Here is a 23,416-nt window from a genome sequence, read left to right as displayed (position 1 = left end):
ATTTGTGGGTCTATGCTTTACACTGGTATCAGAAGAGCTCTCACTGGGAATAGCTTTGGGAGAGTAAAAGTACGACCATTTTGCGCTGTTGAAACAAAACCTAGAGAAACATTTCAGGTGCTGGGATGTCAGGTCCAATGCCAGTTAAAGGCAAAGGCCAGAGCTCCCTGACTGCGCAGCAACAGCTTAAGATAATTTTGGAGTTGTCTCCCATATCAAAGCCTACTTCTGTGATTCCAAAGCATAGCGAAAGCCCTGCCTAAGGGAGCAAGGCAGAAAAGTCCCTGCCTAGACAGAAAACCCTCGCCTGCAAGCAGAATCGGAGCCCCAGCTCTACCTTAAGTTGGGAGCCTCTCGGGAGGCTCCCTCCGGCGCGCTGACATCTCGCCCCCACCCACCGGGGCCGTGCGAGAGCACCGTCCGGGCAGCGCCCTGCCCCCCGCCGGGCGGGAAGCGGACGGAACATGGCGGGCCCCTCCAGTCCCCACTTCCCCGCCTTCCCCCGCGCCGCCGCGCATGCGCAGAAGGAAGCACAGAGGCCGTATCCCTCCGCCAAGCCCCTTTTGTCGGGGATATTTGTGTAATAAGATAATACCTGCACCCCATGGTAAGTGCCGGGCGCCCCTCGTAGTGCTGCCCGTGGGCGGCCCCCGCCGCCTCCCGTCCGGACGCGGCCTGGCGGCGGGACAGCGTTGTGCGGCACGGCGCCCCTCCCCTCCCGCTCGCCGTGTCCCTCCGCCAGGCGCAGCGGGGACTTTTGTGTGGGGCTTTTGGGCGCCGATGAGCGGCGGCCTCCGGCGCCCCTGGTTGTTGTCGCGGCGGCGGCGGCTGGGCCGGCAGCACGGTAAGGCCCCATCCCCGCGCCCCGTCTCTCCCTCACCCCCCCGGGCCGGCCAAGCTTTTCCAGGTCAGTCTGCGCCTTTGTATAGGGCCCTGTTACCGGATGTGGAAGTTGATCTCTTCGCTGGTAAAAAATAATTCCACTTCCCCCGGAACCCGGCGCCGCGGCTCCCTCCGCAGCGCCCAGCCCAGCCAGGATTTCCTGTTGGGGAGAGCGGGCGCGCTGGCCGGCCTTCCGGGGACCCCGCCGCGCGGGGGGCGCGGGCGGCATTGGCGGCGGCCTGGGCCTCGGCGGCGGCCTGGGCGGCCCGCGGGGCGCCGGGCGCGGCCTGTGGGGCAGGGGCTGTGCCGGGGTCGGGGGCCACCGCGCAGTCGGCGGGGCGGGGGGACGGGTTGCCTTGGGGCCCAAGTGCCCACAGCGGCCCCACTCCCGCGGTCGTGGCTGCCGTCCAGGCCCGCGAGAGCGCGGCACGCCCGGTGAGGGGCCCAGGCGGTGAGGGGCAGAGTGGGGCCCTGCTTGTCCCGCGTCTTTCACCGCCGGGCAACCCCGTCTGGACTGCATGGAAAGAGTCTTGGGCCTCGCGTGGGGCAGGGTGGTTGGTTGGTGTCACGGCCTGGCGTCTCGGGGGTGGCAGAGGTGCGTGACGGAGCTTGGCGCCAAAGGTGCCCTGAGGAGAGAGAAGCAGCTTCGGTAGGAGGAGGACACTTCCCTCCTCTGCGGTGTTCGTCACCCGGAATCTGTAACTCTTGCTTTGGACTCAATAAAGCGTGGGTTGGGAGCATAAACGTGCGCTGAGACATGTTAGTTTGGATTGTTGGTTTTTATTTTCTTTCCTAACAATCAAAATAGTTTGTTGGTGAGACGCTGTCTGATAGCATGCCAATCAAATCCACTGTAGGAGGTGTGCAGTGCTTAGAGTTAAAAATCGTTGTATGTAAAAATCCTTTAACCTGCTTATTAGGGTACTTTTAATGGGAAACGTTGCATATCGGAGCTAAAAGTGATAAAAGTTGTGAATGACGGGAGTAATTTAGGTTAATGTTTTTTTTTAAATCATAACAAGATTCTTAAATATTAGCAAGACTAAGCCATGTGGTTTGAGTGTGTATGTAGACAGAAGTACTTGTAAAGGTACATAAATCTGCTTTGTAAATAAGGTTAAAAGACTATACGTGGTAGATGAGCATACATTAGGTGTAGATTCTTGTTTATGACCCACTTTGCTGAAAACCGTTTTCTGTGGTTTTGTAGGCCACACAAACTGCTGAGGAAGTTCCCTTGTAATAAAATGGAGACTAATGAAGAGGCTGGTAATTTTTGTTTCAGGATGTTTTTCTGTTTCGGTTAATCTGTGGCATACTCTTAAGGCTCTAGTACAGTTCAAAGGCCCATAGATTCTTCATGTCAGTCATAGCTGCTATAATGTACCCTTTTTGATACTCAGTGCCAAACTTACCTGTGAAAGTGTTGCAGCTCTTTGGCAGTGCCAGCACAAATCATGGTTGGTGCCAGTACTTCATCCTTGTTGCATAATACCTTTTTTTTTTAGATGTTGTGTTTTGTTGCAGATAATGGCCAAATCTGCACTTCTTAAGAGCAAGACTTTTCTACGATATCCATTATTTAATGGAGCTATGTTGATAATTAGTGCTGATTTAAATTAATGTATGAATCTAACTGGGGGACAGACCTGCATGAGTACAAGCTTCACTATTTTAACCACTAAGCTATTCAACAGTATGCTTGCTTTTCTGATCTCTTGGATATTTTTCATCTGATGCATACATAGTCCAACATGGAGGTCATGTTGCTGTTTAAACAAACTAGAGAGAACTTAATTACAAGCACAACACAGCCATAGGGAAACTTGAAAGCACTGGAGTTAAAGCTGCCTGATATTAATATATCAGTGTCATTTTCATTATCATAATAGTGTGGATACTCTAAGCCTATGATATTTATATTAAGATTTGAAGTATGACATGTGAAATCATTGTCAAAATACATTGGGTATAATTCCCAAGGAAACAATACAGTTTACCCTGTGCATGTTGCTATAGTTACTACCAAAGGAGATGCTGGCACACAGAAATACACCTAGGTTTAAAGCAGACTTTCCAGTTCCTTGAAAATTTACAAAACTAATTGAAACAAAACTTTTTGAAGAGTTGTTCCGAGTTCAAGTGTTGCACTGCTGTATCCACATCTAAAAAAAGCCACCCAAGTGGCTGGTTAAAGATTTGAATAGTGATTGCTAGCTATTTACATGCTGTGCTTAAAAATACTTTTGACCTTGCTATGGATGGGCATATTAGAAATGGCTGTTCTGAATTTCTGGCAATACTATACAGTATTGAAATCAGTTGGGTGATAGCATTTCTGAAGCTGATGCCTAGTTTGAAATAGTGGAAAGAGAAACGTTCTGAAATGGGCATTCATTTTCCAGATGAGTGTGAGAGATGAGTCTCAAGCTGTCTTCCAAGGACAATTCTGCATGTCACTGCAGTAGGGAAACTTGTTAAATAAGCATTTTATGAAACTTTGTCCTGGGATTTTTAGGAATGATTGCAAATCTTTATCATAGACACAGAGTATACTGATTCAGTTTTATTCCCAGTAAATTGCACTGTTGGCTGTCTTCTATGCACTCTTCTAGTGCATATCTCTTGGACGAGTGTGCCTTGGTAGAAGTAGGCTGGGGGCTGTGAGATGTCCACTTTAACAGACTTTGTGCAACAGCTGGTTCTGTGCCTGTTGATTTTGACTAGCTGATGTTCACCACTGCAGCAGTCTGGGTCCAGGATCCCAGGGGTAGGACATCAGACTGAAAGATGCTGTAATATTCTGAGCCAAACTTCTCTGTCTTTGGACTGCAGACTGGCTCTCTTGTCTATGGTGTAGTACCCCAGGCTTCCCAAGCTGCCTGTTTCTCAGCTCCTTTCCCCACCCTGCCCCATCCCCACCACAGAGCCCATTTTGCACACAGCTCCACCTATACTCCAGTCAGATGCTGTTATAGACCCCTCTGGTAACAGCACCATGCTCAGAGTTTTATAGTGTGTATAAAAACTTAAATCTAAGATGGATTTAAAAAAAAAAAAAAGTCAGTGTGATTTCTTATTGAACAGAAGTAAAATAGTGATAATAATTCAGTGTACATTTTTATTATCTGTCAATTGTGGCATCTGGCTAATGGTACTGTACAGAACACGTTGGAGTAATGAAGTGGGCAGGTTTGAGAGGTAGTTAATGTAAAGAAGTGCAAATCAAGCAGAATGTCTTCCGTATTTACTCAGTTGTAAACAAAACCCTCTGTTCACACAGTTGTGTAGGAGCTGTTAGAAGTCTGAAAATATACTCTCATTGCTGTAAGAATAACTATAACAGCTTCAAGACTTTATTTCAGAGCCACTGATGTTTTTATTGTCTGAAAGAATCCTCTTATAAAACATTACCCATCTGTCGTGCTAACCAAGCTTGATGGAAATGACAGTTACTGAAGAGCACCCTCTAACAGTTCAGTGGATTTGATTTGTAACACGGCATGGAGTAGCAGCAGTACTTAAGTAAAAGTGCTGCTTCGAAGTGGAGATCTGATTTCAGTTGTAAATAATGTGCTATTGTATTGTATACAGAACTTTGCTTTTGACAGGATCACTGTGCTATTGTAGTATTACTAAATGATCTCAAGAGAGCAGCTGGAGAATTTTTCTGGAAAGGGAAGTTCTGATACTGCAGGCCGTTCTTGTTATGCACCAGTACTAGCAGTGGAAGAGAATGGGGTGAAATGTGGGGAACAAGGGCTTCCTGACCTTTCAGTACTGGTCCTCGGAATGATCTGCAAAGTAGAAATCGGCTTTGGGTCGGTCATGTTTGAGAAATGCTACGAATGCCTGTATTCATTGATTAAAATTGACAGCGTGTGTGAATTGTATTGGAAAGGTCTCTTCAGTTGCCAGTTCTAGTGCGCTAGCGACCTACGTGATTTTTGAGTTCGTGTAATTTTGCAAGGGTTTTCATTTTCTTCCACTAGATGGCCCTCGCATGCTTTCAAGTACCCTATGAGAAGAGAAACTCGTGCTTCAGTTCTAAACCAAATTCCTGGTTTTTTTTATTGAAGTTAAAATTGTACATCATGGAAAGTAAACTTACGTGATGCTTTGTGCTTGTTTTAAATACACACACTGTATATCAACCGAGAGAGTGTTGGTTAATCTAAGTAGTAGTGGTAGTGAAGGTTATGTCAGGTACTGCCATGTCCCTCTTTTTCCTTGATTAGAACATTCCTTAATGAGTACAGTAAAAAGTTGTTTCGTTTTGCACTGCGATGACAACTGATACACTGTCACTCTGACAGGGTGTTCAATTGTAGTGGTTCAGAGAGACTCTGAAAAAATGTTAATCTCGGGCTGAAGTTTGTCCCTAATATCTCCTGTGAGACACACTTGTGTTTTTCAGCCCACCATTTTTAAATTTTTATTTCCTTGATTTTGATACATAGAATTTTGGTAACAACTTTGCAGTTTATTTCACCAATATAGGTGTGGTCAGTGGGTTATTAATAGGTATAGTTGTTAAAGGCACAGACTGATGTAATCCACCTATTTTGTTTTCTAACAAAGATGAAGTGTAATATTATTATCAAGGCTGTCCCTTTGGTTATTAGGGAAAGACAGACACAGAAGGCAGCTTTTACCATGAAGGTGGCTGGACACTGGAATGGGGGTGAGGAGCTGGTGGGATGTTCATCCACAGAGACATTCAAAACCCAACGGGAGTGAGCCCTGCATAGCTTGAGCCTATTGGACCAGCTCTGACTGGGAGTTTGAACTAGATGACTTTTAGAGGTCTCCTCCAGCCTCTCTGTCACTTCAATAGGAGGCTTTATTAGTTTTTTCTCAACTGGTGTTTAACTCAAAAGTAAATACAAGGAAAATGAATTGTCTTTCTGAATTGGTTCCTAACTTCAGTATTTTTCATTAAATTATGACTTGTGTGTCTGTGTATGCTCTTTTCCTTCATAAATGCAAGATAACCCTTACCTCTTCACACCATACAGCCTTGCCCCTCCACCCCTCAGCTGAAAAAAAAAGGCAACAAACAACTTGCTGTATAAAGGGAGTTCTATATTCGTTCATTTCACTGCTGCACTTGCTAAATGCCCTCTCTGTCCTGTTACTGTTTTATGTCATTACTCCTAGTGTCTCCCTTTAATGAGAACGGTAGATTTTTTTTTCTCTTATTCCTGTTTTCTTTGGTGTTCTGTTGGTCTATTCCTGTTTCTCTTTGGTGCTTTCACGTTGTGGAAGAGAGTCAGCTGTTTATCCTTTCCTCTGTATCTGACTCTGCTCCTTTTTTCCTTCCATTGTCAGTGTTCGTCCTGCTACCTTCCTGCTCCTCCTTCCTTTTCTGACTGGAGCCAAATCAGCAAATCCACGTGTACTAGAAAGGTGGACATAAATGAAGTGTTACTTTGGTGAAAGGGATGTTGTTGATTGCAGTCAGTTCTGTAGACAGGGAGGTAATCTGCTCCAGTTCATGGCTGTACTGATACACATTGGAGTTTTGCATTGCAGTATTTGCCTTCCTTTTTAATTTATTCCAAAGTCAATAGCTTTCAGCTTGTTGAGCAATATAGCACACAGTTGTTTGGTTTTTTTTTCCAGTTGAGCCAGGTGTAGAGAGCTTTCTAAATATGTCGGTTTTGTGATAGAAGTGTATGTTTAATGAGATTTCTCTCTGAACTGGTGTACTCTACCTTTGTGTAGGAAACTGGCTGCATGGCCTTGCAATTGCTGTTATTAGTAATACGGGCTTAACTTTGCTTGTGACTGGAAAGAAAACTGATGAAAGTAATTCCATTCTTAGCATCATCTTGGTGGTGGAAAACATAAATACATTTTAGTCCTATGTTTTGGTTGGGAGCGTGAGGTATAGCTTAGTTTTAAAGTTCCTTTTTACTGGACAAATTTAATAGCAAGCATGAAATAGAGTGGGTTGAAAAATACGTCATACGGGTGCAGCAGAAACATAGGTATCATTTTTCTACATGGTTTCATATGCTCTGTATTGTGTGGAACTTCAAGTACTATGAAAGGGAGGTTATCTAAAGATGATACAAAGTTTTTTTGGCTAGTATCTCAGTCATGTCTCCAAATTTTGCAGGTGTAGAGAGTGAAGCAGTGTTTGTTTTCAGGTGGACATTTTACTTCCCTTGTATGATGCATGTAGTACAGCAATAAGCTTATTGTGCTGCTTTGTAGCTCAGAATATGGAGGTTATGTTCTAGGGTGAACAAAATGAAGTGGTAGTGATGGTCATGATGTCAGAAAGGTGTTTTATTTTGTCCGCCTAAATGCATTTACATAGTGGTACCTCTTAAAGAGGGGTAGGCATTTTGGGTAAGTCAGTGTAGTGCCTTTGTGTGTGTGACATAGTAGCTGTGATGTAGCACCATGTGAGAGCTGGACAGAGGTGCAGAAGGTTGTGATATCAGGTGAGAGCTTCTAAAACACTTTCTGCTGTAACAAATGTATCCCGTTCAGCTAAAATGGAGTCTGGTAAGACTTTGCAGCTGCTGTGGTGACAGCATTGTATTTACTGAAATCTTTACCCTAGTGTCAGTTCTGTATGGCTGGCAAAAGTAATTCTAAAATCGAGCTACTTATTTCAATCACTCAAGCCTTTTGTCACAACCAATGCCAGTTTCTGAACGTCTCAGAGTAGTTCAGAAATAATTGAAAAAATTACAGTGGAATTTGTGTACTTGAAGTAGTATTGATGTTATTTTTTTCTTTTTATTCCTATGTGTCCTTCACTAGATGTCACTAGTAGATTTGGGAAAGAAACTTTTAGAAGCTGCACGAGCAGGTCAAGATGACGAAGTTCGCATTTTGATGGCAAATGGAGCACCTTTTACCACAGATTGGGTAATGAAAACTTTTGCAGCGTTTGGTAAATCGTGTTTCTTTTCTCTCCTGAAGAAAACGTACTTACTGCAATTAGGCATTTACAGTTCAAGCCTTGGGAGTTTCTTGAAATCCTGCAGTCACATATTGTAGTGTCTAAATAAAACCAGAAATTGTCTGTTTCTTCATATGGCCTTCTACTGGTTTTAATAACAGGCTGTAAATAAAATTGACTTTTAAGATGAACTTTGCAATGGTTAATGGGAAAAAGTAGCAATCACCCTCCTAGTTATTGTGTTTATATATTTAGTACAGTAAAAGGTCTAAATTAAGAAAAAAAGGCTGAACTACCTAGTATGTGTAGCTGAGAGTTCCCCGATACAGGAGCTCTAAGCTGTCTCTTGGAGGTGCCTGGTTTTGGATAGGTTGTGTAGGGAGATCAGGTACCTAAAACTCTAGGGCATTTACAAGCCCATAAAAGCCTTAATCCTTTCAAGCTGACTCTGTTTTGAGCAGGAGATTGCACTCAAGTGACTTCCAGAGGTCCCTTCCAATGTTAGTATACCTTATTGACCAACCCTAAAAATGGGATTAGGACCTTTAAAATGTCACAATTCAAAAAGATGGAAAAAATGTAACACAGGCTTCAAAAAGTTGCTTCCAGTGAGCTGTTTTTAGTGTGTTATGATTATTTTAAAAATGAAATTATTTTTTTCTTCTTTGTACTCTGTAGAAGTCCCAACAGAGTCCTTTCTTGAGATTGCCTAGGCAAATTATTTTGAAATGATGGCTTGACATTTGATAGCTCCAGAATAAGAAGTATTTCATAATGACATTTGTTAAAATTCCCCTTTTTTCATTACATTACAGCTGGGAACGTCTCCACTTCATCTAGCAGCACAGTTTGGACACTACTCAACCACAGAAGTGCTACTGCGTGCAGGTGTAAGTCGAGATGCCAGAACCAAAGTGGACAGAACTCCATTACATATGGCAGCATCAGAAGGCCATGCCAGCATTGTAGAAGTCCTACTTAAGGTACAAACTGCTGAAACAAGGTCTGAGGCAGGGATATTACAATGGTTTATGATCAAATATTTCAATTTCCTTTCTAGTCATGAAACCAACAATGAAATGATACTAGTGTTTATGCTGTATGCATTGGGTGCTTTATTTTCCTATTAAATTGTAGTTTACTTTAGCAGTTAAATCATCATGGTTTCAGATTATTTATGGCTGTTTTAAAATGAGACTGCTTCCTAATTTGACATTGCATGAGTAAAAGCTTTTAGAACCAAGACCTGTGATGTTTTAGAGAGTCTTTAATCCTTTGAGGTAAATAATTTATTTGGTAGTTAGATTGAAGTATTTTTAATATATCTGTAAATGTAAGATAACAGGATAGATAAAGATATGTAAGATATAAAAATGGATAGTGACAGATAAAGATGAAATGTAAGACAGTTGATGGATAAAGAGAATTTGGGGCTTCATTCTGTGACCGGCACTGTTGATTTCATATAGTTCTAATGACATGGTTTATGCATTGATCTTGTTTGTAGCATGGTGCTGATGTCAATGCAAAGGACATGCTCAAAATGACTGCACTTCACTGGGCTACTGAACATAACCACCAAGAAGTTGTAGAACTCTTAGTAAAGTATGGAGCTGATGTTCATGCTCAGAGTAAATTTTGCAAAACGGCGTTAGATATTGCAGTGGACAATGGAAATGAAGACCTTGCAGAAATATTGCAGGTAACCTTTGATTTGTGATGTTTAAGGGAACTTGCAGCTAAGTACTTGTTCACAGGCGTGATTCACTACGCTTTTAATGTAGCAGCTGTGAGACCATATATTGACTGATAATGCAGACCTCCAGTCTTGTTCATGACATGGAAATGAGATTAATATTAGTAAATAGTTGACTGAAGAAACTTTGAACACCTACAAAGTCAAGGATAACTGTCCTTTATTTTCTTACATTTGTATGTTGTAGTACACAGATTTAAGTGACGTCTTCCCTAATCTGCCACTATGTTTTGACTGTACCCTGGTGTTCAACTAGCTCCAAATACGGATTTTTTAAAATTTCCTAACAATTTGAGATCAGAAGACAAGAAATGACAGTTTTTCTTAGAAAAACTGGTACTGAATTGTTGGAGAAATGATGGGCATCAAGATTATAACATATACTTCCACAGAAATGTGTGCTCAGTTTATTTGTCTTTAAGAACCCTATTGCAGTGCTATGCATTCTTGAGAAAAGAGTGGAAACCAACTGAAAAGTACCATTTTGCTACTGTGTAAATCTATTATTTACCTACATCATGAACTGCATAAACTTCCAATTTGTTTCTTTAACCTCCTCTTGATTGCAGAAAGCATATAGTAAATAACTCAGACAGAAGACTGCCACCTACAATTTATGGCAATTACTTGGGTGTTGGAGCTGATTTTCATGGTTTGTAGCTGCTATGTCACCCTTGGTTCTTCAGGCCTCTATTTTAGATATATGACCTTGCGTATTTACAAAAGGACTGAGTCTTTATGTGGTCCTCTTTGCTTACAGTACATAAGGAGAAGTATCAGTGTGTCACACTTTCACTTCAACAGACATTTTGTCTTTAGATTTCAGCCAGAAAGGCCTGATGTACTTACACAGTGCACAAGATGTAACAGTGTGTATGCTGCATGAGTCTAAAAGGGGAGATCCTCCCTGTTTGAGAGGAATGTGCAATAATTCTAGTTTCTACAAGGTAAATAACTTTGTTGTACCTACAATTGGAATGCTGTTACTACCTTTGTCCTCTAGATTGCAATGCAGAACCAAATCAATACGAATCCAGAGAGTCCGGACACTGTGACGATACACGCAGCAACACCGCAGTTCATCATTGGACCTGGAGGGGTGGTGAACCTAACAGGTCTGGTATCTTCTGCAAATGGATGTATAGATGCCTATAGGATAGCTACTTAGATTTTATGGTCTAATTGATTTTCACCATTTAGTGAAAAGGATTGAGGAAAAACTGTGGTAAGAATAGAGTAGTTGCCATGTTCCTCTTCAGTGGTTTTTTTATGTCTTGCAAATATCCTGGTACTTAATTTATCTCTGTGAAGGGTGTTGTTTTATCAGAGGTTGTATTTGCTTAACAAATTTGCCTTCAGAATAACACTTTGATTCAGCAGAATGTTGCAGAGAACAGTGTTAGAAGCTTTGGTGCAGCAATAATAAAAAGGGGACTTTGCTGGTTTTAAATTTGAGCTAACTTTTTTTTTTTCACCCTACTAGATGAAACAGGAGTGTCTGCTGTACAGTTTGGGAATTCATCAACGTCAGTATTAGCCACATTGGCAGCTTTAGCAGAAGCATCAGCTCCACTGTCTAACTCTTCAGAAACACCAGGTTAGAAAGCTAAGTAATTTTTAACCTCATTTAATAAACTAAAATTACATAACTGGCATGTTTGGAGATACAGTTCATACAGAACAATCTTCCTTTCTTCAGCATGAACAAGATTTTTCCTTTACTAACTCGAAAGTTTGCCACATTACTAGGTACAGTTATTTCTTAGGAATATTTCTTTCTTGTGGGCCTAATGTGAATAGCATTAATTTTCCTGAAAGCTGACCTAATTGAGGAGATTGAATTTACATCTTTGTCTACTTACAGTTTGGTTGCATTTTTAGGGAGAATTTTTTTTTTATTGAATGCTTCTTTCTGTTAAATATTGGGAAATGGCCCCCAGCATTGGTTGTGTATCTGTCAGCAGTTTTCTTAATCTTTCACCTAAAGGCACAAGAACATTTGTTGATCTTCATGTGCAGTTTGCCCATGAGAATTTCTGTGAGTCTTTTTTTCAACCTGGAGTAATTTTACTTACTAATCACTATGTACTATAAATGCATGTCCCTCTTCAGGTTGCTGTGCTGTCATGGCACTGGAGGTATACATCTGGGCCTGTTGAGGGGCAGTCCTACTTCCCACAAACCTGATATTTTCTGAATGTTTCTGAAGAAATGCATGTGTTTTGCCTTTTTTGCTGGTGATGACCAGTATGATAAATTTTGCAGAACTAAGATATTATATGTGACCAAAGTTTCATCTTTAAGTGTTCAAGTCCTGTAGCTTTTTTACTTAATACAATTCTTTTCGTCTACTACTTCTCAAAGAAGTACCTAAATATCATAAAATATTGTATCTGTACTTAAATACAGTGAAGTGGATGATTCCAAATCAGAATGCAGTGACTTTTGTTACAGAAGAAACTATGTATGTTTCCAGTCAATATATTTCAATGAAACTCAGATCTAACTGTAGGGGAGAGAAACACACGAAGGGATTACTTGGGGTTATAGAGCATTAAATGCATATCCAGGACTTAGTAACAGACTTTAACTGAGTATTCTCATGTTTCATGGCAGTACCCTAGCAGTGGTGCAGTGTAGCCCATGTTACCTGTCAGCAAACCACTGAAGTTGGAAATAATAAGAGAGGAGGCAGATGACAGGCAGGAAAGAATAGGCTTGAAGTCTTGATGCAGTAGCTTCCTACCTTCAATAATGCAGTGTGCATCATACCTAATCCTCCTCTTTATTTCAGTTCTGCTTTGATTTTTATGCAGATGTGTGGGCAATCTTGCAGGATATTACTCTGCAAATTATTTCCTGGGTTCTTTTAATACTTTATGAACCATAAAGAACACAAAAGCAGCCTTTTTGTCATCTGTGCATTAGTAGTATGTGTAGCTGGTCAGTTTGGTGCTCTTTGATTTGTTTAGTTTTGGCTTTGGTTGGTTGTGGTTTTTTTGTTGTTGATTCATTTGTTTTGTTGTGTTGTTTTAGTTGTGTTTTTATTTTTCTTTTTTCCCCCCCTCTTGAACACAACAAAATCCTTTCTCTTTGTGCTTATCCTGTAAAAGATCTGTCTATAAATACTTGCAGAAGTCATCAGATTGAGAATTCTGAGTTTGGCTCTTATCTTGTATTTAGCCTCCTGTATTTAACTGTATAAACTTGGACAAAGCATTTGGGTTCTGCCTTTGTTGTTTCTGTCCAGGTTTTTCTCCTCTTTTGAAGTCATTGTTACCCTAATCTCTTCCCTTTAGTTCCATGTGTCTTGCAGTTAAAAATACATCAGTTTTGTAAAACCAAAGAAATAATGGTGCTTCTCACTGGAGCTGAATACATTCATGCCTTTTTCAGTTGTTACTCAGATGACGTGTATATAAGGATATGGACATTACTTACAAATGTGGTGCACAATGTATGTATGGAACTTGGACTTGGGTTAGAGAAGAATCTGATTTAAGATGTGTATTTGGAATGCAATAGTTGGTGTGTCTATGTTGGAATTAGACGTGTTACTTCAGTGCAAGTGTTCTCATACACCGCAGAAGAAAATAATGCACATTACTGCAGAGATTCTTGAAAATGATAGTGCAGCTCGTTTAAGTGACTTCAGATTTCCTTCAGCACGTGGAGTAGTGTGGAAACCAATGATTGTATGGATATAGAAGCAGAAGGACAGGAAGGAAGGAGTAAGGACTCTATGGGGGTAGTTTATATAGAATAACTTCTTTTTGGACGAGGTTCTCTGTCTTTCTTTCAAGGTCTGAAGAACTCCTAGTAATGTTCTGTTCCAGAAATAAGGACTCAGTGTTGAGTTTGGAGCTGAAAGATCTGAGCTGCTTGTCCCAGCAGCTAGTATGGACACTTGCAACTTTGAATTCTTTGAATTTTTGTGATGGCGATCATTTATTTTTTCTACTGAGTCTGTGCTTTGAAGCCAAACCAAGTTCAGCCTAACAACATTTACTGATACAGGATGTACTGGTTTAGTTTGCTAAATAAACTCTGAATGTTTAAGCAGTACTATAGGACAGTAGTGTCAGAATATAAAGATCTTTGGAAGACAATGATGGCAGTCATTATTTGAACTACAGAGTTATTTGTGTGTTTGATTGTAATTAAGTCAAAAGATGAAAGCTTCAAGGTTCCATCTACCTTTTATCATCTTGAGCACCACAACACAGTCTAGAGAGTTTTAATTTCATCTGTGTAGATAGAAAGCACTCTAATGTCTGTTACTTAAATCAAAGGCTTTGCTTTTACCCTGACAAATTGCAAATAAAATACAGAGTTAGTGTGCTTGAAGTTCTTTGGTTGTGCTACTAGTGATCTTGCTCTGTCCTAGTATCTCATTGTTTTAAAAAATAAGGGTGGTACTGCAAACCCCCCGTTACCATGACTTACACTGTACACTGTATGTGTTGTGTTCTGAGCAAAGTAAACCAGGATCAAGTTGCACATGCATTTAAATGTCTCAGTACTTCATGTTGGGCTGGTGAAAGATTTCTGTTAACAATGCTATCTGTAGTGATGCATTAATGGAGGTGGGGAGTGCATCCAATTTTAAAAAGCGTGGAGGAAATTTTTTCCCAGCTGTGCCAAAAGGCAATTGAAATCTTAAAAATTAATTTATATATTGACTTAATTCCTTTACTAATCTGTTGATAGTTGTGGCCACAGAAGAAGTCGTGACTGCAGAATCTGTGGATGGTGCTATTCAGCAAGTTGTCAGTTCTGGAGGGCAGCAAGTTATTACTATAGTTACAGACGGCATTCAGCTTGGTAATCTGCATTCGATTCCAACCAGTGGCATAGGGCAACCAATCATTGTGACCATGCCAGATGGACAGCAAGGTGAGTGGAAACTTACATGGTTTGATCTTGAGGAGCTACTCTAGTTAAAGTAATAATAGTACTAGATTTAGGTACAAATACTTTGGGCAATTTTCTGTGATAGTCCATTTAAATACATCTTTGAATTCCTGTACTGCAGAGACTCAGATGTGTGAGCTACTGCAGTTCAGTGAGTTACCACATGCCAGCTGAGTTTCTGCATTAGGAGAAAGAATGGAAGAATTACTAAATTGTATGGAAGAGCAATGGGACATTTAAGGGAAAAGTGATAATTACTTCTTTTGCTTTCAACAAGTTGATCCTTGTAAACTCATTACTGGAAGATGAAGTAAAACAAAAGCCTTCTTCCAATGCTCATGCTGTTCCCTTCCTGCAAATATAGCATGAGGTGAGGCTTCAATTTAGAAATCTGATTCATGAGGCAACCTGTGCAAGTTCCATGGAGTGTTACTAACAGAATAAAAGCCAAGTCTTACATGCTCGAGAATTTAGAGGAGCAGTAGCAGAATCAGTGAAGCCAGGGTGACACAGATTTTCCTGTTGGGCCATACGTACTTTGTGAAAGTTGCTAGTGTAGTAAATGCTGTTTTGTGGCACGCATATGCTTTGGGTGGTTTCTTTCAAAGATGCTCTGCTACCACTTGGAGAAAAAGTATTCCTTCTCTGGTTTCTTCATGAGAACTCCCAGTGTGGAGCTAGCAATGTTGTACACTGGAAACCAATTATTTGGTTCACAGTCTGTCTGAAGAGCTACAGCTAGTTACCAGAAAGCATGAAAGTGTGTAGGCAGTAAAGTGACAGTTATGACATTTATTTGCCAGATGGTTGCATGAATACATTGAAGTACAAATTTCTCTAAATCCCTATTTTTTTCCCCTTAATGTTTAATAACTACTGGATTTTCAGATTACCTAAACTATTCCAATTAATCAAAATTAAAAGCCAGTTTTGTACTTAGTGTTTGCTTAAGAATGGTTATAAAGATGATCTGCTGCAGCAGTTACAGAATTGACACTCATAACACTGCTGCAGTTCACTTCCATGTCTGTTTACTGTGTGGAATATGGCAGTGGTCCTCCAGAGTGACAACTAACTATTGCAGACCTCAGTAACCGACAACTAAAAAAATTCTTTAGTAGCTTACAAGCAGCTATTAAAGATTTCAGTAATTTTTCCCCATACTGACTTTGTAATGCACTTCACTGTGTTTTCATAAGGGAAAGTCTTTGCATTTTATTGCTGTTAATAAAACTACTTACATTAATTTTATGTAGTGAAAATATAAATACATTAACTGCAAACAACATGTGCAAATATGTTTTCAGTATTAACAGTTCCAGCAACAGACATTGCTGAAGAAACTGTGATAAGTGAAGAACCGCCAGTGAAGAGACAGTGCATTGAGATTGTTGAAAATCGTGTGGAGTCTGCAGAAATAGAAGTAAGGAGTATATTACGTGATGTGTGTTAACCAGAGCGTTCACCACAGAGTATCTGTGGGGTTGTGTGTGGTGGACTAGAGTTTGACATCCCTGTTACCACAGAGTGAGGTGTGTGAAACAATGACTTGTTCAGTCTCTCCTGTTACTGGAATTCATCTTTTACAAAGTTGTAAAAAGAATATAGGAGAGCTGTTTGCTTTGCCCTCTGGTCACACATGTGAAAGTTACAGGAGTAACAACAACTTTTTTTTTTCCCCCTGTAAGATCACTGGGTAGTTTGTAAAACTAGGTGCTGACATATTACTGAGTAACCTGACTCTTTCTACCAGCACTGAATGAGAGTTCTGTACCATCATCTTTCTGTAACAACCACATGCTTGTCCTGATCGTGAGATCATATTTTTAGCAATGTTTCCTTTCCATTCATGGTATCTAGATAACTGTTAATGGAAATGTGAAACAGTAAGATTCTGTGTTGGTTGGTTTTTCTGTCTGTTTTTGGTTTATTTTGATTCTGGAGCAGTTTACTATTACACATCTTAGCACCATCCTGTTGTGTTCTCTTTAAATTATAGTATGGAAGACTTAACAACATTCAAGAGAGATTTTTTTTGTTTTATATATATGACAGACAGATGTAGCTGTTCAATTTTAAATGGAAAGTGTTTTTTTATATTAGCCACAATGGGTCAGCCATTTCATTCCTCCTTCTCTTCTCACTGTGCCAACCAGTTTTGGTCAAAAGTTTATGAAAATTGATGTCTGCCTTGACTAGGCTGTAAGTTCTCATTCTGTCAGCTCCATGGTATTTCATTTATTAAAGGTTGTACTCTTCAGTTTGTCATCTTATTATTGAATTGTGCCTAACTGAATACTTTTTGTTGTACAGCATGTCTTGTATGTTATCCATGTTTAATAACAATAACTACCACCTTTCATCACTTGCTTTCCTTACTCCTAAGTTGTCACATCAAATACTTTCAGCCTTTGCAGCGTTGTGGTCCTTACAGATTATCATGACAGTTGAAACTTTCTTGCTGCAATTTTTTTTTTTTTAAATTGTATGACTGTTACAATAAAAGCATGGTTTTTGTTCACACTTTTAAACATCTGCCTGAATTATTTGTAAAGGAAATGATGTTTCCTTAAGTTTTTTAATAATTCTGTTAGGTGAAGTAAAAAAAAAAATAAAATCCTAGATTAGTTAAGGAATAAATTGACTTGTACCTAATCACAGAGAGTTGGTGTGAGAGTACAAATGATTGGTTTAAGGACCTTAGCAGTCTCATTTATATATTGTAAATGTATTTTTCAAATATTGAAGGAAGCTAGTTTAAATGAATTAATTTATCTGTTGCTTCTAAATTCAAGTTTTGATGACTGATTTTGCCCCTCCCTGTACAACTGGAAATGTACATCCCAAGCTCTGCCTCAGCATGAAGGCCGATTGAGTTCAGGAACCTGACTGTGATTCACAGGGGTATGTGCTACCTCACTTTGGCAACAGGGACATAAAAGAAGTGCACGTAAGGTCGATTCACTTCAAACTGTATCATCATAGAAGGTGGTGGATACTTGAATTTGGAGGGAGTGGGACTGCTCCTCTAATATTTTTAAATGTAGAAAACCTTTATTTTGTGATTTCTTTGCCTCATGGGTGATTCCTTCCTTTATTTCACTGTAAAGAGTTGATTCAAAGCTAAAAGTACTTTGTTCAGCTATTTAAAACTCCTAGTGTGTGAACAGTTAATTGTAGTTTGAAAGCCTTTAAATTGAGCATCCTCCCAGTGACAAACTTTCCTGGGAAAGTATTGTAAATTACTATAGAGCTGTAGTGGTGTTTTTAAATTTTTCCTATAGGTCTTATTAAGTTCAAACTTTTCAGCACATTTTGAGGAGTCATAGCAGTTTTCCTAAGCAGCTTGATACTCAAATGTAGAATGGCAGCAAAAAACCCCTCTGTCACACAGATATTCTGTTTCTCATTTTCATGCATAATCCATTAACATAGTGATTTTTATTTTCATTATTGAATTTGACTGTTTTTCCTATGTTGCATGTTTGAAAGGACAAACATTTTGTTAGGCTAAAAAAAAAAAAAAAGTAATTATGCTAGTGAATGTATATCCTTTGGTTTTCTGTTTAAAAAAAAAATTGCTTGGTTTGGCTATTTTAGTTATGGATGTTCGTACTGTCAATATATAAACTGTTAAGAAAAGTTGTGTGTCATGAAAAGCCCCTGATAAAATGGAATATTCCTTAGGAGCATTCAAAATCTTCTAAACTGGTTTCTACCTGTGCAGGCTTTTTATACTGATACGAAAGGATTTCAGGTAGTTAGAACACTCTCACTTCTAAAGAATGCCCTAACAATACTTTCTTTATTTGATTAGACGAATAGACCAGATATAGTCCTCCCTATTCTGGATGCCAAAATTAAGGAACCAGTTTTTACTGCTCAGTCTACTGCAGATGTACTTTGCTCCTCCAGAGCCACTGGTTTCTTTCTGCCCACCACATTAGTGTACTTGTTAGGACTATGGCTAAAAACTCCACACATTAGTTGTGGAACTAACCTTCATGTGTTGAATTGCTAGTCTGTCTGATAGGCTTTATCTTGAGACTTGGGTGTTTTTTCCTGTTTTTGTATCCCTTCCTTAATGTGCTATACTACTTCTGGGAAATTGGCTCTATGTAGCCCCTCTGCAGAAATACTCATATGATGTGATCTGAGAACCTCTCCACCCCCATGTGATTTCAGTCTGCGTACACTCCATAGCTGTGATGGCACTTTGTTTTTTACAGTGCACCACAAAACCATTAGATGTTGAGCTACTGGTGGTTCTTACTCTTCTGCAACCCAGTAGATAAAGCAGCTTTGCTTCTTGCCAGTATTAGATTTCTAACATTTTTTGTATATGACAAATTTATGACACAGATAATGCCCAGCTCAGGATATCCCAAAGCTCAGTACTCCTGAGAGAAAGGTTGTTTTCTACACATAGCAGGATCAGCTATTTTGACTTCTTCCCTGTGAATTGTCTTGTAGATCTTTTCACCAACTTTCTACTCCACGCGGCTGTTTTACATAAGGTATTGAGTGCTCCTGTACTGTATAGATTGCTTGCAGAACTAGCAGTATGTTTTGTTTGGTCTGGTGCTGGAACATCACTGGTGTATTTCAGATCCTTTGAGATGTAGACTCTGCTGTTCCTTTGGCATTTATCAGTCTAGTTGCTACATGGGTTGGCCATTCATCAAGTTACTTAAAAAGCAGAATCCAAATTTTCAGAAGTGGAAGCTGAACTTCCTTTTCAAATAAGTAAGCAAGACCAAATGAGCTCTCATTTTATTAGCATATGCTCCAAGTGCAGCAAACCATAGCTAGCTTTCTTCAGCTCTTAAGGCCCTATGTAAAATCAAGTTGCACTTAATGAAGTTTGTTCTGTTCTGTATTGTAGCTAGTCTTTGTAACCTGTTGATAACATCTTCCTTCACCTGTTGTTTTCGCTATGCAGATGCTCCTGTTAGCAATGATCTGATCATCTATGTCATTATATTCTAGCACATTCAGCACAGCATGTGACTGCTAAATGTGACTGTGACAAGTACTGAGAACAGCAGCAAGTAGGAGGGAGGCAGAATATTTTGTATTTTCAGATTCTGACCATGAAAATATGTGAGTGCATTGAAGAGAAGAGAAAAGAGGTGCTGTTATGGTGTGTCAGGGAGAAACTTGTAAAAACTGTTTGAGATCTTAAATGGGAATGTGGCACAGAACTGCTGGGAAGAGAATAAGATGAAAAGATGAAAACTTATTTTCACTGGGCATCAGGTTTTGATAAGAGTTCTGGTTTTCTGGGAATTAGCTTGCTTCTCTGATACCCTTCATCCCCATCCTGCTTAAAACTAAAGTGGAAAGGATGATTGGAAATCAAATACTACCTTACTCATAAAAGTATGATGCACTGTAATAAAATTATATTTGGTTGAAGATCAAAACACAACTCTTTTCCAAGCAATTTGCTTTTCAAGCTGGGCTCAGTGCAGCATCAAACAAAATGACAGTACCTATGTCACTGAAGATACAAATGCATTCTCCTTAATTCCTAAGGCAGCTTCATAGGAAGTGGAATTTTCCCATATTATTTTGCCTAGAAACTATTTTGTAGCCACCTCCCACAAACTTGTATGAAGTAAGTTGCTTCTTTTGAACTGAAAAAGCTATATCTAGCTAAATCTCTGTTAATTCATAAAAATGTGATGTCTTGGGGATGTAATTATACCTGTGGATGGCATAGTACCAATCACTTCAGGTCACTTCATTTAAAAATCAGTTGTGTATACTTTGGCCAACGGCAGCTGTCACCTTCCAGGTTTTCCTTATACTGTCTGATTAAAACAAACAAACAAAAACACCACACAAAAAACCCACCAAACCCACACCAACCACAACCCCCAAAAAAACCCACCCCAAACCAAAAAACCAACCCCAATACCAAAACGGAGGACAGTCCTGTTAGACTGCATTCCAATTAAAAGAAGTAACAAAGGGAATGGAATCATTAGAAAAATGTTAATATGTTGGTATTTGGTCGCCATGCTTCCACATTACTTCACTCTTTCCTTGAAGATTGCTTTGTTTCTTTGCAGCTAAAGAAACTTGGATTTATTCTATTTATACTTCAAGCCTTGTTGTGGGGAGTTGTCTGATGCAGTAGTTCATGACTAATATACACAGCAGCATTCTCATAGGTTTGCCTGAGTAAGAACTGAGCAGTGTCTGTGTGATACCCTAACACTTGAGCTGCATGTAAAGGAAAAGTACTTGCCATATTAACTTGTATTTGATGTGTGTTTGACAAAATATTGCTGGTTCTGTTTCTGATAGGAAAGAGAAACTCTTCAGAAGCAGCTGGACGAGGCAAACAGAGAAGCACAAAAATACCGTCAGCAGCTTCTAAAGAAAGAGCAAGAAGCAGAGGCCTATCGGCAGAAGCTAGAGGCAATGAACCGCCTCCAGACTAATAAAGAAGCTGTTTAATAAAAAATGAACATACTGCAAAGCCTGTTACTTTCAAAAACCTGCAGTACAATCTTGAACTGTACACTATATGGGTACAGACACAGGATTACATGATAGAGAAGATGCTACAAGTTGATAACTGGACTTAAACTGTGAGCTCTGGTGAATTTCTTGTAACATAAAAACTCTGAATTTAGAAATTGTGAAAAGTATTTAAAATTAAATACTGTAAATAGTTGTTTTTTTTACAGTTTCAAAATGAGTTGATAAATCTTTTTGAAGGGATCCAGAAACACGAGAAGCCAATGCTTTTGTGAAATTTTTGATTTTAGTATGAATCTAACTTCTGAAAAACAGAACAGTTTTAAGGGTGATGTTGATTTAAGCTGACAGCTTGAAAACTAATTATGTGACAAAATGAATTAACAGTTATTTCTACATGGTAACAACTTAAACTCCTCCGAATAAGACATTTCCAGGTGGAAATCTTTGTACAGCTTTAAGTAGTTGTCTCAGATTCTCTGAAAACCATTTTTGGTTGGGTTTTTGTTTTGTTTGTTTGTTTTTTTAGGTGGTGAAATTTTTATATTTAATTTCTGATATATCCAAGTAGACTTACATGTATATGAAGCTAATATTTTTTAAACTTTTTTGTTGTACATATGCTGCATGTTTTTATAATTTCTACACATACATCTTGCATAGGTATTTTTCAGCAAGGATGAGAAAAATGATGGGAAACATGTTTAGCCTGTAGGTCATTTGACGTAAGCTAGCAGCCAGTTTCATCGGGGATGGTGTGTTTCTTGGAAGAATGTAATTTGTCATTTAAAAAGAACAACATCAGCAAAATCCAAATTGACTGATTAAGGACAATTCCCAATTTGGTCGTGGAGGCACTGAAACTTACAGGTTTTCTGTACAAATATTTTAAAGTTCAATAATGAATAGAAAAGGCTGTCTCCACCAGAATGCAAGTAACAGATTTCACCATACTCCTATTTGATTCCATTTCCCCAGTAGCCTTGAAATGATTTCCTCTTTTGTTTTTAAGCAGACTTTTGCATTTTAATTGTGCAAATGGTCAAGTAATTTTTTTTTTTATGTTGTAGTGATGCTGCTCTTATCTGGCATCATTGTTCTTCACTGTGATACTGTGTGTGTGCGCGTCTGTGCAGCAATCTATTATGCTTAGGATTCATATGGCACGTTACATCTTCAGAGTATTGTAAAATCTTTTAAAGAAACCTTACTGTACTGCCTGAGGCAGGTAAGTGAGTGTAATCGTCTCAATTTTATACCTGGTAAAAGTGCAACACAGGGAGTGCTAAATGACTGGCCCAAGACCACATGAATCTGTGGCAGACCTGGGAGCAGATCTCGGGAGTTCCTGGCTTCTAGTCCTGTGCTTAGACTGAGCTGCCTTAAGATTGTTCAGTGCTGTGTTACATTAAATTTTGAACTACTGTGCAGATTCCCTTTTTTGTAAGATAAAAAAAACTCTTTGTGCTTTGCTTTGTTGTTCCATGTTTCACTGCTTTTATGGAACTGTTTATATAAACTTAAGCAAAAAGTCTAGTTTACCTATACTGTACACAGAAGAATTACCCTTAAAACTGTACTCTGGCCTACTTTTTCTATTTTACAATTAAATATCTTTTCCACATATCTATAGTGTTGAATTGATTCCATTTCAGTTGTTTTGTATGCATGTTTTAAGGTCAAAGCTGTGCTGTGCTAGGCATTTAGAAAAATAAGAAAACCAGTTTTGGGCTTAGAACAGCCTTCAAAGGCAGGAGGGAGGAGTGGGGAAAGAATTGCATTATACAGTGCAAAGTAAAATCTTCCTTCAAACTTTGTTTTGGGTGTATGGAATTGGCAGATATGAGAAAATCCTAAATATCCTAGTTTTGGTATAAACTTGGCAGTTGGCAAAATTTTTTTACCCCAAAACCTTGAAAAAAATAACATTGGAAAATCTGTGGTGATGGTTTTTAGTGCTCAGCTGGTACTATGATGCAGGAAAGTGTGCAGTGGCTAACTGGAAACTGCTATATTTTAGGGTTTTGGGGTTTTTTTTCCCTTCCCCACAAACTATCCATTATGTCATCAGTGAGTGAAGGAACCAGTTAGTCAAATTAAATGTGATCAGAATAATGTGTTTGTCCTCACATCCCACAAACTTAACTACAGTTTAATCTCTGTGTGCTCTTAATAACGATAAGAACTTCAGTGTTAGTCAGAGCAGCGATAGTGGTAATGGTCACCTCCACATGGAGGATTTCCCACGGCTTCGACGGCACAGACCTGTTCTATTCATTCTGCTTCCTGTGAGCAAATACTCTGTTCCTCATTGATTGTAACAAAGTCCTTCCAAGTGCAGGGTAACTATAACAAAAATTTATCACCAGCAATATTTACCTGACCTGTAATTCATTATCACCTATATTTGTTCTCTTCCACACAGAACGAGAAACCAGCCTGATCATCAT

General features: G+C 39.4%; 1 protein-coding gene across 3 annotated transcripts; it reads left to right on the top strand.

Annotated features, from left to right (window-relative positions):
- Positions 1-553: 553 nt before the first annotated feature.
- Positions 554-21,487, top strand: GABPB1 (GA binding protein transcription factor subunit beta 1). Of its 3 annotated transcripts, none has more exons than XM_009897272.2 (9): positions 554-607; positions 7,663-7,770; positions 8,620-8,787; positions 9,312-9,506; positions 10,564-10,675; positions 11,044-11,157; positions 14,271-14,456; positions 15,782-15,897; positions 20,790-21,487. In XM_009897272.2, the coding sequence occupies exons 1-9, from the start codon at positions 605-607 to the stop codon at positions 20,940-20,942; spliced, it is 1,155 nt and encodes a 384-aa protein (XP_009895574.1). In that variant the 5' UTR covers positions 554-604; the 3' UTR covers positions 20,943-21,487. The 3 variants fall into 3 exon arrangements, with proteins under 3 accessions (XP_009895574.1, XP_054024847.1, XP_054024848.1); XM_054168872.1 differs by lacking the exon at positions 554-607 and adding an exon at positions 694-844; XM_054168873.1 differs by lacking the exon at positions 554-607 and adding an exon at positions 1,263-1,641.
- The last annotated feature ends 1,929 nt before the right edge of the window (positions 21,488-23,416 follow it).

The sequence above is a fragment of the Dryobates pubescens genome, chromosome 17 (assembly GCF_014839835.1).
Source record: "Dryobates pubescens isolate bDryPub1 chromosome 17, bDryPub1.pri, whole genome shotgun sequence".
Classification (NCBI taxonomy): domain Eukaryota; kingdom Metazoa; phylum Chordata; class Aves; order Piciformes; family Picidae; genus Dryobates; species Dryobates pubescens.
The sequence above is the reverse complement of the archived record's forward strand: the minus strand, read 5'-3'. Positions and strand labels throughout refer to the sequence as shown.

Excerpts from the sequence above, each read along its gene's own strand:
- GABPB1 (XM_009897272.2), top strand. Across the intron at positions 10,676-11,043 it reads AGGGGTGGTGAACCTAACAG|ATGAAACAGGAGTGTCTGCT; the intron begins GTCTGGTATCTT and ends TCACCCTACTAG. Across the intron at positions 14,457-15,781 it reads CATGCCAGATGGACAGCAAG|TATTAACAGTTCCAGCAACA; the intron begins GTGAGTGGAAAC and ends ATATGTTTTCAG.